The following is a 12,946-nucleotide window of genomic DNA, read 5'->3' as shown; positions in this document are numbered from 1 at the left end:
TAGCCTCACAGGTTACAGCCTGACCTAGTAATATAAACCAATGTCAATTTTAGTTAATGTTAACGCCAACAGAAATGGGCAGTGGTTTACATTACTCTGCTGAGCTGTGAACTATGGGGAAGCCTTTGCAAATGTTGGGTTACAGTTTTTTTGGAAAACAGGCTTTTGCCATGTTGTAGTTGTGATGGGTCAGGGATAGCACATCCATTTCTAATTTATCTTCTCATTATAACCTTGCACTTTTGTACCTCCTCAGTTTTTAGCTGTGATCTTCACTTCCATGTTTGAAATATTCCTTTTGCTTCCCAGAGGATAGTTGCGTTGGATTTTGAAGATGAAGTTGTCTACTACTGCTAATTCCTGTCACCTCATGGCTACCGATAGAACTTTGTCAGTTTATACGAGACTTCAACCTAATGCTTTAATTTTTACACTTTAAGTTCGCTGATTGGTCCAAGATTACATGTGAAAACAGGCATGAGCTAGTGTATGTAAACATCTGCCAGCTGGCAACTATGATTAGAACTGTATTTCATGTAATTATATACTGCTTATGATGGATGCAGTGCCTGCAAATATTTACCTGAGTGTAGTATCCCTTTGACATGTGTTAAACATATTAGTTGTTTTCTCTTCTCTTCCCTTCCCTCTCTTTCTATCCCATCCTATCCCATCCAGGTCCTTATACCCATGTATACCAGAAGTATATGAACAACCTACTCAAATGCCACATACGCTATGTTGGTTTTCTTATCCTCTTCACAAGAGAGAAGAGTTAAACATTTGGGTTTGGATCTATCCATTCACATTTGCATTCATGAAGAAAAGGCTTTCCTGCTCTCCTGTCCACATCACCTCAAAGGGGAAGGCAAAGATTTATTCTTTTAAAAATTATTCTTTCAGCAGTGTGCCCAATATCAGAGTGATTTTCTTCTGGCCGCATGAGCTGTGTCAGTGAGGCAGAGCTGTCGTGTCAGCAGTGTGCCCAATATCAGGGCAATCCCTGTCCTGCAGGAAGGTATGCAACCTACTCAGGGGTTTGGTGGTTTTTATTTTGGTTATATATGGGTTGGGTTTTTTTTTCCTTTTGGCAGATGTCCTTGAGCATTTGAGATGGATGTGAGAGAGTTTTTAGTCCTCATGCAAAACAACCAACTAAACATAACAGATTACATCAGCTCAGGCTTTTCAATTCCTGGATGGCAGCAGTGCTAATCCAACCTTCATCCTGGATTTCATAAACTGAAACAAGGGAGGCTGGCAGGCGCAGCACTGCCGGATTGAGGAAGTTGACGACAGTGCAGCATGTGGGCAATGCACAGTATAAAGCTCATAAACTTGTAGGCTGATATTTGCAGCTACCACTTTGGATTCTGTACTGCTGCTTCCCTCAGCACAAGGCACCAGCAGGCTGAGCATTAAAGCCTGCTCTTTGGGATGGAGCATTTACCCCTGCAAGACATGAAGGGTTTCCTGTTTCTCACACTCTTCCTGATACCCGTGCACGCTGGAACTGCTTGGAGTGCAAAATACGCAGTAGATTGTCCTGAGCCCTGTGACAGTAATGCATGCAAAAGTAACTTGCATTGTAAGCGAACGTTGCTGGATGACTGTGGCTGTTGCAGAGTGTGTGCAGCTGCTCTGGGGGAGACTTGCTATCGTACGGTCTCGGGTATGGATGGTGTCAAGTGTGGTCCTGGGCTGAAGTGCCAGTTTTACACTGAGGAGGATGACTTTGGTGATGAATTTGGTATCTGCAAAGGTAACAATGTTCACTTTGCATGCACCCACTGTGGCAATTTGACAGCAACCTACATATAGAGCTTGCCTCCTGCTTGAAATATCTAAAATGGGATTTTTCCAGCTCAGCCCCTAGCCAATAAGAAAGTGAAAAATACCTGCTGGTATTAAAAGGTGTTACATGTAGCAGAACAGGGTTATTAATGTGAGAATATTGTTTAGACTGGGGAACATGTGTGAGGAAATACAGATGGGGTGTGCTTGGAGATATGATTTTTGATTGGGACCCAGGCACGAGTCCTGATCCTTCCATTGTTTTGGTGGATGGCTTTCTATAAATTGCAAAGACTTTAATCCTGCAATTCCAACCTCATTATGGAGTCCCTGTCCCTGCCATGCTCTCCCTGGGCTGAGGTTCCATCGGGCACTGCCAGCTGCCTGCCCAGGAACCAGGTGCTCTCTCTGGGGTCTGGGGGATGGAGATAACAGCACTGCCCAAGTGCCTGGGGATGTTGCAGTGTTTAATTCATTCCTGCCTTTGAGGTGCTCAGCTACCCTAGGGATATGGTCAGGGGAGGCAAACAGAGACCCTCCTGCATGAAGGATGGGAATAACAGAACAGGAGCTGAATGTGAGATGAGCAGCCAGCCACTGCTCTCAGCTTATACCAGGTATGCTGCATGCTGATTTCTTTAGTCATAGACTATAATGGCATTTTTAATTTAAAAGCTATCCTCACTCCATACAAAAAGGAGAATCTTTTCATGGGGAGGAGGTATTAAATTCCTGAGAGGTAGGATGAAATTTTTTAAAAAAAAAAATTTTAAAAAAGGCTTTGCAAATTATGAATGCAGTGAATTTTCCTGTGTTCATGTACCACTTGAGTAAGTAGATACAGATACGTCTTTGAATAACTTCCTTAAAAATTGCAATGTCTTGGCAGTTAAATATTAGGAATATTATTCGCTTTAGTTAAAGGAATGACTTAGGACCAGATGTTGCAAAAATAATTCAGGCTGACTCACATAGAGCACACACTTATTTACATTGGTATTTAAAACCAAATTCATGTGCACATTTAAGGGGGAAATCCAAAATATTGGTTTTATTTCTAAAGACTAGAATTTATGCATAAAGATCATATCTTTGATGTGCCTACCAGAAAAGTATTTTACTGAGATAGTTGATCTTCAGTTTATTAAAAAAATTGCAGTGCAAGGTACCACCTATAATTCTTTTAACAGTTCTTTTGAATTATTATATACTTTTCACTGTCCTCAGGAATTTCTTTGCAATAACACACTTAAAATGGGAAAAAAGAAACACTGACATGAGATCTGAAACACAGACATGAGATCTGAATTCTGTAGCTGAATCTTGGAAGCTCTGTAGAAAATGTAAAGTGAAATCTTTTTTCCCAGTGAATCAGTGGAAAAGCTCTCATTAATTTCAGTACAGCCATATCTTGACTTAGAGTTGTAAATTGGTTTTTAAGGCTTATGTTCCCCATATATTTATTTGCACTAAATATTACAGATCTCATTTCTAATTCTTTTTCTTTTTTCATCTCAGCTCTGAGATAGTACAATCTCTTTCTGTATGTATGTGAATTTTATCAGGCAAGGTATGGGGCCAAGTATTGTTATTTTATATATCCATTTATAGCTATGATACCCGATCACTCATTTTAATAACTTTCATGTTTGCAATAATTCATGGAGTCAGGATGGCTAGATTGTCTCTAATTGTGTGCAACTGATTTACTTTGAAGTTGACCTGAACTCTGTTCTTCAATTTCTTAATTCTGAAATGGGTAAAACATGCACAGGATATGTTTCAGAGAAGGTTTTTTTAGTCTAAATGAATGTTCTTGGTGGCTCTTGTCTTAAAAAGTATTATAAGAGTTCATCATATTATTATCAATAGCAAAATAGACTAGGGAAGACTGGTGCTCTGCACTTTTATTAGTAAATACCCTCTAAACTTGAGGTATTACTGTCACAGTAAAGAACCTGGTCTTGCTTCCCTTAAATCACTGGGAGCTATTTGCTAATTTATGTAGCAGCAGGCTCCCACTGAACAAAACCTTCTAACAGCAAAATCGACTCAGTTCTCTCAGTTTCATCAAACCTGAAGAGCATCATCAATGCCAGGATTATTCTATGTGGAGCCAAGTGCTTTGGGCTCAGAATTGTTTCCATGCTGTTGTGCACACCTTTTCATCCCACCACCTGAGTGGCTGAGTACCTGCAGCAGGGTGATTGATGGTCCATGTGGTGTGTGCTCTCAGCCCTGCTTGTTCCTCAAGGAGGACTGTGCACTCACAAACTGTTTTGCTTTGGTAGGATTTTGTTTTTATGTGGACAAACAGCAGATCAAAGTGTTCTTGCTTGGGAAGGGGAGTATGGTGAAGATCAGTGAGGTACCCTAGGAGGGAACTGGTTGGTTTTTCTGCATACCCAGTAAGCATGTAGAGAACTATAAAATATTGGTTTCATTTGGGGGCATTAGCCTGATTTTCAGATAGCCTAGGCTGTATGGCAAAACTAAATATTTGCACTGGTTCTAAGAGGAGACTGGACAAACAGAAGGATGGCCCTTTCTGAAGGATCTTTCTGAAGTCCTCTTTTCTAAATCCAATGCTAATCCTTTAACTACATCTTCTATGAATACATCCCACAATAGTGGGGTGAGGAGGTATCATTTGTGCTTACCACAGTCATCTTCTTTCTGAAGTGTTTTGTGGGAGGCTGGGCTAGATGGATTCTTGGTCCAACCCTGAGTGGCCATTCATTTGCTCTTAGGACTTGAATTAGAAACTCTCCAGGACTTGCCATTTAAGGTGACCATGCATCCTGGGGTGGCAAGGATAGCCTGAGCATAAAGACCTTTCTCCTGGGACACCCCAAACTTATTTTGGGATGATCTCTTATTTGGGGGTTTAGAAAGGGGATGTTGGAGCTGTATTTTCCTTGTCTCCATCTCTTAAGCTATGGTCCTGGAAAGGTACCCTGTTTAACAGCAAAGCAGAGGAAGACAAGGGCTGTAACCCCAGTTCTAAACTCTTTGGGAAGTTATGTGATCCAGCAAAAGCATAGCATCCCTTATCATGTGATCCATGTCAGCTACGGGATGGGGCAAATCCTCTGCACCTGATTTAATCTTTTTCAAAAAACATTTGGTCCCATCCTGACATCTGCCTTTTGGTGCTCCTCTACGAGCTCACTCAGGAATAGGAGATTTGAATCGGGGCAGTACATGACCAGATGCAGTATAACCAGGCAGCCACCTTAGTGCCAGTGATCCCTTTTGAGCATACTCGCTCTTTAGGCTGGAGATGTAGGTGAGCTCTTTGCTGTCTACCATGGGAAGGCAGACCTTTGCTGTCTGAGAAATTGTCTCATGGGGGTAGGGTTTCCCCCAGGAGCAGGGGGGCATCTCGCAGATGGAGGATGTGTTTGCCACGCGGATAGCTCCTCAGGGTTGGGCCGACAGCCTCCACAGAGTCTACGTGCAGTGGCCCTGGCCACAAGCAGCCCAGCGCCAGAATAGATTGCAGCTCTAAATCATGAGTCATGTAAGTTAGATAATATCATGCTCAAATAGTGAATTCAGGATCTTTCTGAAGTCCTCTTTTCTAAATCCAATGCTAATCCTTTAACTACATCTTCTATGAATACATTTTTACATATTCATATTGCCTTTAATTTGCATTTTAATGTTACGAGTGTTTCAGAGAAGGATTACTGATAGCACATTGTAAATAATCTATAGGAAAAGAAAAGATTTATATAATGTGGTAAGGAAAACCTATGATTATTAAAACTGGAAAATACTTGTAACAAACAGTCAGCATCCTGAAATCCTGTAGTTTAGATTTAGCTGACCTCCACTCAAAGGTTTTCCACTTTTAAGGGTATATGCAGACCATCTATTAAGAGTGCTGGCAACTGACTTGGATCACTGAGGACTGCTTTGCTATTTTCCAGAGTGTCCCTATGGTACCTATGGAATGGAATGCAGGAAAACCTGCAACTGTCCCTCTAGCATCTGTGACAGAGTAACCGGCAAGTGTTTGAAGTTCCCATTTTTTCAACTGTCTGCTTCAAAGCCTCCAAATCAACAAAAAATAATTTCATACACAGGTAAGACTTTGTGGGGCAGTTGATTTTAGCAGAAATTGCCTTGTAAGTGATCTACTAGTATGCTGTGCATGTGATGCGTACTTTGATGGAGCTGTGCAAACAGCTAACAACATCTATGTTTCTCATTGGCAGCTCCCTTAACATAAAGCAAGGAATTAGGTGAGCTGTGACACATAGTAAAAACATTTTGAAATCCTAACATGGGCGAAAACTTTTGCAGCTGTTGCATGGACTGGCAGTACAATGTCACCTGTGCAATGGGAGGATTTGCATTAGCTAGTTCAGATGCATTTAGCTATTTCATGTAGAATAGGATTTCACTACGTTGGATTTACTACTGTTAGCTAATATATGGTAAAAATAACATCTTTTCTCCATGAAGACAGAGCTTTATACGTTTTCAGATGTCAATGAACTGTTTTATGAAATGTTGTATTTTAGTTATTTATCACAATATCTCTGGAATAAGTTCTTATCTTTAAGATTATGTCTGAAGCCTGTAATACCTTTCCAGAACTTAAAAAAAAAAGTGTGTGAGAAACTGGAGTGCTTTGAAGCAGGAGGGAAAGATCACTGAAGTTTTTAAAGCTGGGATTAAAATTTATTTCCCTTTTGATTCTCCACCTGATGATACTGAGATATATTTGACTGAACAATATTTACTCTAAATTTAAACACTAATCAAAATTAATACAAATGTAAACATTTAAAATAAATATTAGAGATTTAATCCTTGACCTACTGGGAGCTTTTCTAGGGTTTCATTCAAAAGCCTTTGAATTTTGCTTCTCCTCAAGCTGTAGTTTCCTTGCCTTATTTTGATTTTCTGCTGTTATACTAAGTTATCTGGAGTTTGTTGCCTTAATAAATGAATTATCTTTCTCCCACTCCCCGTTTAGAGAAAGTTAGACAGAAAAAAACTTTTTTCGTCTTATGCTACATTTAAAATAAGCTTTAAAAAAATGTTGCAAGATGGATCAGTCCCGATCTTTTTGGATTTTTCTTCATGATTGTGCTCTTTTGTTTTTCCAGGTTTTGTTTAATACCAAGGGTGCTGAAATAACATGAAAAAATATTCCTGTTTTAATTTTTTCTGTATCTAGACTATATTCCAAATATTTCCAGGTAGCCTGTTTTCATCAGTTCCTCCTCCCCTTTCCTCTTCCTCTATCACCTTTGGTCCCAAATCTTCTGCAACCTCAGTGTTTAGAATCATAGAATCATTTAGGTTGGAAAGGACCTTTAAGATCATTGAGTCCAACCGTTAACCTAGCACTGCCAAATCCACCACTAAACCATGTTCCTCAGCACTATATCTACCCAACTTTGAAATACCTCCAGGGATGGTGACTCAACCACTTCCCTGGGCAGCCTATTCCAATGCTTGACAACCCTTTTGGTGAAGAATTTTTTTCCAAATATCCAATCTAAACCTCCCCTGGCACAACTTGAGGCCATTTCTTCTTGTACTATCACTTGTTATTTGGGAGAAGAGACTGACACTCATCTCACTACAACCTCCCTTCAGGTAGTTGTGGAGAGGGATAAGGTCTCCCCTGAGCCTCCTTTTCTCCAGGCTAAACAACCCCATTTCCTTCAGCCGCTCCTCATAAGACTTGTGCTTTAGACCCTTCACCAGCTTCATTGCCCTTCTCTGAACATGCTCCAGCACCTTGTAAATTTATCACCTGATAAATGATTGAAAGTGGCTTGATGAGCACTTCCGCCAGCTCCCTCAGTACCCTTGGGTGGATCCCATCCAGCTCCATAGACTTGTATGTGTCTAAGTGGTGTAGCAGGTCACTAACCATTTCCCCTTGGATTATGGGGGCTTCATTTTGCTCCCCTCCCTGTCTTCCATCTCAGGGAGATGGGTACCCTGAGAACAGCTGGTCTTACTATTAAAGACTGAGGCAAAGGCGGCATTAAGTACCTCAGCCTTTTTCTCATCCTTTGCCACTAAGTTTCCCCCTGCATCCAATAAAGATGGAGATTCTCCTTAGCCCTCCTTTTGTGGATAAAGTATTTATAGAAACATTTTGTGTTGTCTTTTATGGCAGTAGCCAGATTAAGTTCTAACTGGGCTTTGGCCCTTCTAATTTTTTTCCCTGCATAACCTCACAACATCTTTTTAGTCCTCCTGAGTTGCCTTCCCCTTCTTCCAAAGGTCATAAACTTCAGCAACTTGTTTGATCCCAGCCAGGATGAGATCCTGACCCCATAGAAACAAATGGAATTTCTTACTCATGCAAAGATTTCACACTGATTTCTGTCCTCAGAGGTTCATCACTGGATGTAGACCAGGGACACTGTGGGTAGTACTGCACAGGATGGTCACACAGGATTTCTTTTAATAGTGATCTTCAGAAGTAGCTATAGAATCTAGGACAGATCCTCAGTGAATTAAAACAGCTGTGAATGCTTCTGTATTTTAATCAGGTGAGTTTCTTGCCTGTATATTTTATAAAGACATTATGGCTACATATACCCTAGTAAATTTAATAGTGCCAGAACGTATTCCTGTGTATTGCAATTTGACCACTTTTACAGTCAAGCAGTAGGGCAGCAGCTGGTGTGCTTTGTGCTGGGCCAGCTAGCCATGCCAAGCAACCTCAGCCACAGTTCAGGAATTAGTGTCAGCCAGGAACCATTTCCAGTAGATAAACTGGATATTTTTTACCTTTTTTTGGAGAGTAAGAGAGTATAATGCCATATGCCAATCTATTCCACACCAGCTGACCTCAGTAAGAGAATAGCTCCAGGCATTTTTAATTTACTGCTGTAGCTATTGAGGATGTACTGCTTGGTCCCATGTCACACTGCAGTGTTACAGTGAGAATTGAAAACTGAACTCAGATCACCTGCCTTATTATGCTTAAACTATTAGAAAACGCATCTGGCTTATGCCATAATTTGGCAGAAATTTTGCAACTAGATAACTCGAGGCATTTGGGGAGATTCCTACAAGAATTGTCAACTAAGGTTTTCTGAAATATTCCCAAAAGCAGGGACATTGCTGCAGGAGAATATTTTAATTCTCTAATTTTTATGAAATCCACCTTTATTTTTGTATATTTTCAGAGAATGACATGGCATCAGGGGATGGCAATTCTGTAAAAGAGGAATTCGTTAAGGAGAAAGCTATTCGCTCTCCAGTAATGAAATGGCTAAATCCTCGCTGATATTTACACTAATAGGACTTTCAAATGAATGAATTTCTCACAGATTATTGAATATGCAACAAAACCCTTTAAGAACAAAGTAGATCTATAGCATATGAAAATGTAACCTCTGAAGGCCAATTGTGATTCTGTTTTTCATGAGAAAAATGTTTACTTAAAAAAAGACTCTACAGTGTATATGATTTTTGATATTTGTTTTGATAAGTATTTGAACAGAGAGATGTATTGTGGATTCCTGAATATATAGTAATATTAAAAAAACCAAAACAATTCAACCCTCCTCATTAAATAATGCCAGAGGCTGACTTTTGCAGCCTGAGGGTGGGAAAGCTCTCACTGAATTCAGTGGACAGTTTGGGTGAGTGAAACTATTGGTGTGGAGCCAACGTGGAAGAAACGCACATCAACAAATCCCAGGATAGAAAGCAACACCCCTGAATCACAATAATAATAATGTAGGAGCATAAGGATGTGAATTAAATAAACCGATGTTAGTCGTTAGTAATTTTCTCATTTTTGGAAGTTTTGTGACAGTTCCTTGGAGATAAATACACTTCAGTGAGAAAACACACAGCATTTCAGTTTATACACTGTGAATAACAGCTGAGACACTGCAGACGTATGTTGTATTAAGGAGGATTTCTAAAGTTAAAGTCTGTACAGAGAAACACCTGCTTGGTAAACTATACAGATTTGTAGAAGAGGACCTGAAATGAAAGAAGCTGCTTAGCAGTATTTAAATGCATATGTTTCTATAAAGGGGTTAAACCATGACAAGCAGCTACTTTGGTGCCATTAAGGTGATGTCTGCATTTCTTGGGGAAGAGTAGGTCCAAGGCCAGAGGCCAGCAAACAGACCTTCGTACTTTCCATCTTCATCGCTCGCTGCGGCCCAGCTGTGACTCATGGAGTTCATCTGACTTGGACCTTCAGTAAGCAGTAGTGCAGCCACAGCCTACAGTACATTGGTGCCCAGACCTTTGTTTCTTACTTGCAAGAGCAAGCGGTCCCATTTCATCCAGGAGAATAACTTATATACCTTAGAGTGTTGTAGGAACTGTCAGTTCCTCATTCAATCCAGACTAGACTATACATTTGTAACATAAAAATTCACATTGATGGGTTTGCTAATTATGTTTGGAAACAACCAGATCCTCAGATAATGGAAATTGATGTAGCTGTATCAGAGTGAACCTGGATTGCATGCGTTTAGGAACTGCCTCGTAATGCAGAGCACTCTCATTGGCGATGTGGTTTGAATTTATATTTCCTTTGAAATCAATGAGAGCTTTGACAGTGACTTCAGTGAAAGAAAGAACACACAGTATTGGAGCCGAAGTTTGGTGCAGGATCTGAAAACATACTTTAAAACGATGAACAACAGAAACTCCAAAGCCTTTAAAGAGTCCAAATCTTGATCCAAAGCCAAAGTCCATGAAAGCAGGCTGCTTTCACCTGGGAAGGCAGCACTGAACCACGTTGTTCTAGAACAAAAAGACTATGACAGCAGTAGACATCCAAATGTCAGTATGGCTCTCTTGCCACAATAATTGGAGAAACACAAACATAAATCTCAGAGTAGCATATACTGCATTTTAACCTGTATTGAATGTTTAGGTCTGAGAGGGAGCAATATTATCTTGGGCTATTTACAAGCAAGCAAGCATATTGATTCTCATCTACTGATATCAAAAGTAATTTTTTTCTTTATTTCAGTGAGAGCAGGATCAAACCCATGGTCTTTCAGCAGATTGAAGAGAATTATTTAAAGAATGTAGTAAATATTTGCATACATTATTAATATTTTGCAACAGTGTAATAAGTGACATGAGTTCTTGAATGTAAATCTAACAAGCTGGTTGGTTTTAAAAAGTATACAATTATTATTGTTCAATAAAAAATCAACTGAAAGCATCACTGTCTGTTGCGTCTATCCATTAATGACAGAATAAGACTGCTGGTGATGGCATATCCATGGTGCATGCAGACTAGGCACAATTTTGCTCCCCAAAAGGTTTTTCACCTCCAGAACAAGGTGGCTGGATCCAGGTTGCCTACTGGGGACAGCCCCTCCCTGGTTGACCCCTGAGCAGAGCACAAGAAGGGTTTGGGTGTCCTTTTGCTGGTCAGGCCACTGCCGTGCCAAGGACCATTTAGCCCTGGGGCAGTGACTGCAACTCCTTGGCACTGTTTGATTTACCATATAGGAGTAACCTATGGATCCACACCTGGCAAGTAAGGAGAAGGAGGAGTGGGACATGAACCTGAGTGTCAAGGGCCAAAGATGGGGGTGAAATCAGTAGCCCAGGTCAAGTGCATCTACGCTAATGCACGTAGCATGGGCAACAAACAGGATGAGCTGGAAGCCATGGTGCGGCAGGACAACTATGACATAGTTGCCATCACGGAAACGTGGTGGGACGATGGTCATGACTGGAATGCTGCAATAAGTGGCTATAAGCTCTTCAGAAGGAATAGGCAAGGAAGGAGGGGGGGGGTGTGGCTCTGTACATTAGGGAGTTGTTTGACTCTATAGAGATAGACTCCAGTGATGAAGAAGTGGAGTGTTTATGGGTAAGGGTGAAAGGGAAGGCTAACAAAGGTGATTTTGTGCTGGGAGTCTGCTATAGACCACCCAACCAGGATGAGCAGGCTGATGAGGTATTCTATAAGCGGCTGGCTGCAGTCTCGCAAACGCCAGCCCTTGTTCTAGTTGGGGACTTCAACTTACCAGACATCTGCTGGAAATATAACACAGCAGAGAGCAGGCAGGCTAGGAGGTTCCTCGAGTGTATGGAGGATAACTTCCTGACACAAATGGTAGGTAAGCCTACCAGGGGAGGTGCCTTGCTAGACCTACTGTTCACAAATAAAGAAGGGCTAGTTGGGGACGTGGAGGTCGGAGACAGTCTTGGGCTTAGTGATCATGAAATGGTTAAGTTTTCCATTCATAGTGAGGTAAGGAAGGGGATTAACAAAACCTCCATCTTGGACTTCCGGTGGGCAGACTTTAACCTGTTCAGAACCCTGGTTGGGAGAGTCCCGTGGGAGGTAGTCCTGAGAGACAAAGGAGCCCAGGAAGGCTGGACGCTCTTCAAGAGGGAAATCCTAAAGGCCCAGGAGCAGGCTGTCCCCATGAGGCGCAAAATTAAAGGGCGGGGAAAATGGCCGGCCTGGATGAACAAAGAGCTCTTGATGGGACTTAAGGAAAAAAAGGAAGGTTTACCACCTTTGGAAGAGGGGACAGGCAACTCGGGAGGAGTACAGAGATTGTGTTAGGTCATACAGAGAAAAAATCAGGAAGGCAAAAGCCCAGCTAGAACTCAACCTGGCCATTAATATAAGGGACAACAAAAAAAGTTTCTATAAATACATCAACAAAAAGAGAGTGACAGAGAATGTCCATCCCTTACTGGATGCGGGGGGAAACCTTGCAACCAAGGATGAGGAGAAGGCTGAGATACTTAATGCCTTCTTTACCTCTGTCTTTAATAGTCAGACCAACTACCCCCAGGGAGTTCAGCTTCTTGGGCTGGAAGATAAGAATGGAGAACAGAACAACTCCCCTGTAATCCAAGAGGAAGTAGTTAATGATTTGCTTATGCACCTGGACACGCATAAGTCTATGGGGCCGGATGACATTCACCCAAAGGTTCTCAGGGAGCTGGCAAGAGAGCTTACCAAGCCTCTCTCCATTATTTATCAACAATCCTGGTCAACAGGAGAGGTGCCAGATGACTGGAGGGTGGCCAATGTGACGCCCATCTACAAGAAGGGCCGGAAGGAGGATCCTGGAAACTACAGGCCTGTCAGCCTGACCTCGGTACCGGGAAAGATCATGGAGAGGATCATCCTGAGTGAGCTCTCAAGGCATGTGCA

General features: G+C 41.4%; 1 protein-coding gene across 2 annotated transcripts; it reads left to right on the top strand.

The window, feature by feature from the left end:
- Window positions 1-1,437: 1,437 nt before the first annotated feature.
- On the top strand, window positions 1,438-10,975 carry LOC141476580 (endothelial cell-specific molecule 1-like). 2 transcript variants are annotated; one of them, XM_074165341.1, is made up of 3 exons: window positions 1,438-1,762; window positions 5,730-5,885; window positions 8,967-10,975. In XM_074165341.1, the coding sequence occupies exons 1-3, from the start codon at window positions 1,438-1,440 to the stop codon at window positions 9,065-9,067; spliced, it is 582 nt and encodes a 193-aa protein (XP_074021442.1). In that variant the 3' UTR covers window positions 9,068-10,975. The 2 variants fall into 2 exon arrangements, with proteins under 2 accessions (XP_074021442.1, XP_074021443.1); XM_074165342.1 differs by lacking the exon at window positions 5,730-5,885 and having other exon boundaries at window positions 1,462-1,762; window positions 8,967-9,067.
- Window positions 10,976-12,946: the final 1,971 nt, after the last annotated feature.

This window comes from Numenius arquata, chromosome W (genome assembly GCF_964106895.1).
Source record: "Numenius arquata chromosome W, bNumArq3.hap1.1, whole genome shotgun sequence".
Classification (NCBI taxonomy): domain Eukaryota; kingdom Metazoa; phylum Chordata; class Aves; order Charadriiformes; family Scolopacidae; genus Numenius; species Numenius arquata.
This window is presented reverse-complemented; position numbering and strand designations above follow the sequence as displayed.

Bases quoted from the DNA above. Each gene is read 5' to 3' on its own strand.
- LOC141476580 (XM_074165341.1), top strand. From the start codon at position 1,438: ATGGAGCATTTACCCCTGCAAGACATGAAGGGTTTCCTGTTTCTCACA. The intron at 1,763-5,729 runs GTAACAATGTTC...GCTATTTTCCAG, and splicing joins TGAATTTGGTATCTGCAAAG to AGTGTCCCTATGGTACCTAT. The intron at 5,886-8,966 runs GTAAGACTTTGT...GTATATTTTCAG, and splicing joins AAAAATAATTTCATACACAG to AGAATGACATGGCATCAGGG.